The sequence below is a fragment of the Psammomys obesus genome, unplaced genomic scaffold (genome assembly GCF_907164565.1).
Source record: "Psammomys obesus unplaced genomic scaffold, mPsaObe1.curated_primary_1811, whole genome shotgun sequence".
NCBI lineage: Eukaryota > Metazoa > Chordata > Mammalia > Rodentia > Muridae > Psammomys > Psammomys obesus.
The window spans coordinates 1830703-1831538 of record NW_026590503.1 but is presented as its reverse complement, the minus strand read 5'-3'; the positions used below and the strand labels follow the sequence as shown (position 1 = coordinate 1831538).

Below are 836 nucleotides of genomic sequence, written 5' to 3'. Positions count from 1 at the left end.
GCGCCTTCGGGGGATGGGAGGGCAGGCAGGGGCTCACTCAGCAGCCCATAACAGCCCACTGTAACAGCGCCTTCGGGGGGGGGGGGGGCAGCAGGCAGGGGCTCACCAGTGTCCATGGTCAAGGTGCTGCCGCAGCAGCGCGTGCGGCTGCACCGTGCCATACAGGTCCACTGCAGGCATGTTCAGATCATCAACGAAGTAAACCAGCTTTCTGTTTCCTCTGGGGCCATAGTTACGACCAGCTTTTTTCTCTAGAGGCTGTTCAAGAACTCCTAAAAACACACATGCGATTCTGTCTGCAAACGGCTGACGGCATGCGAGTTCCTGCCCTTACCTGTTCCCTCCCTCTTTCCCACGGCTTTGTTTGTGTCATGGTTTGCAGTTTCACGTAAGAGCTGTGTCCCCAGCTCTGTCTGTCTGTGAACATGGCCCCTGCCCCCTCCCTCTCGTCAACTAGAGGTCACTCCAGCCCTTTTCCGGAGACCTCGCTCAGAAAAGCCATGTGACATGGCTCCTTTGCTCATATCTGACAGAGCTTCTTTGCTCATATGCATCTTTTCTCCTCCTGAACCTGCTGCAGCTGGTTCAGCCAGTGTCCAGCCTCCAAACCACGTCCATTCCAAGAGCCGCCCACGTCCCCAAGGTGCTTCCATGGCTCTCTCCTCGGACAATGGGGCACAGGAGGACAATGTGTACAGACGCTACCCAAGTGCAACGCAGAGGTGTTTCCTGTCTGTGACTCTGTCTGTCCGTGTCTGTTTTTCCTGTGTCTGTGGCTCTGTGTCTATTTGTCTATGTTTTTCCTGTGTGTGTGACTCTGTGTCTATGTTTTTCCT

General features: G+C 55.1%; 1 protein-coding gene across 1 annotated transcript in view; it reads right to left on the bottom strand.

Annotated features, from left to right (window-relative positions):
• Positions 1-836, bottom strand: part of Dnah11 (dynein axonemal heavy chain 11) — a 260465-nt gene that overhangs the window by 128493 nt on the left and 131136 nt on the right. Inside the window, exon 47 of the mRNA XM_055607564.1 lies at positions 107-272. Within this exon, the coding sequence (XP_055463539.1) occupies positions 107-272 (166 nt within the window). The remainder of the gene's footprint in view (positions 1-106; positions 273-836) is intronic.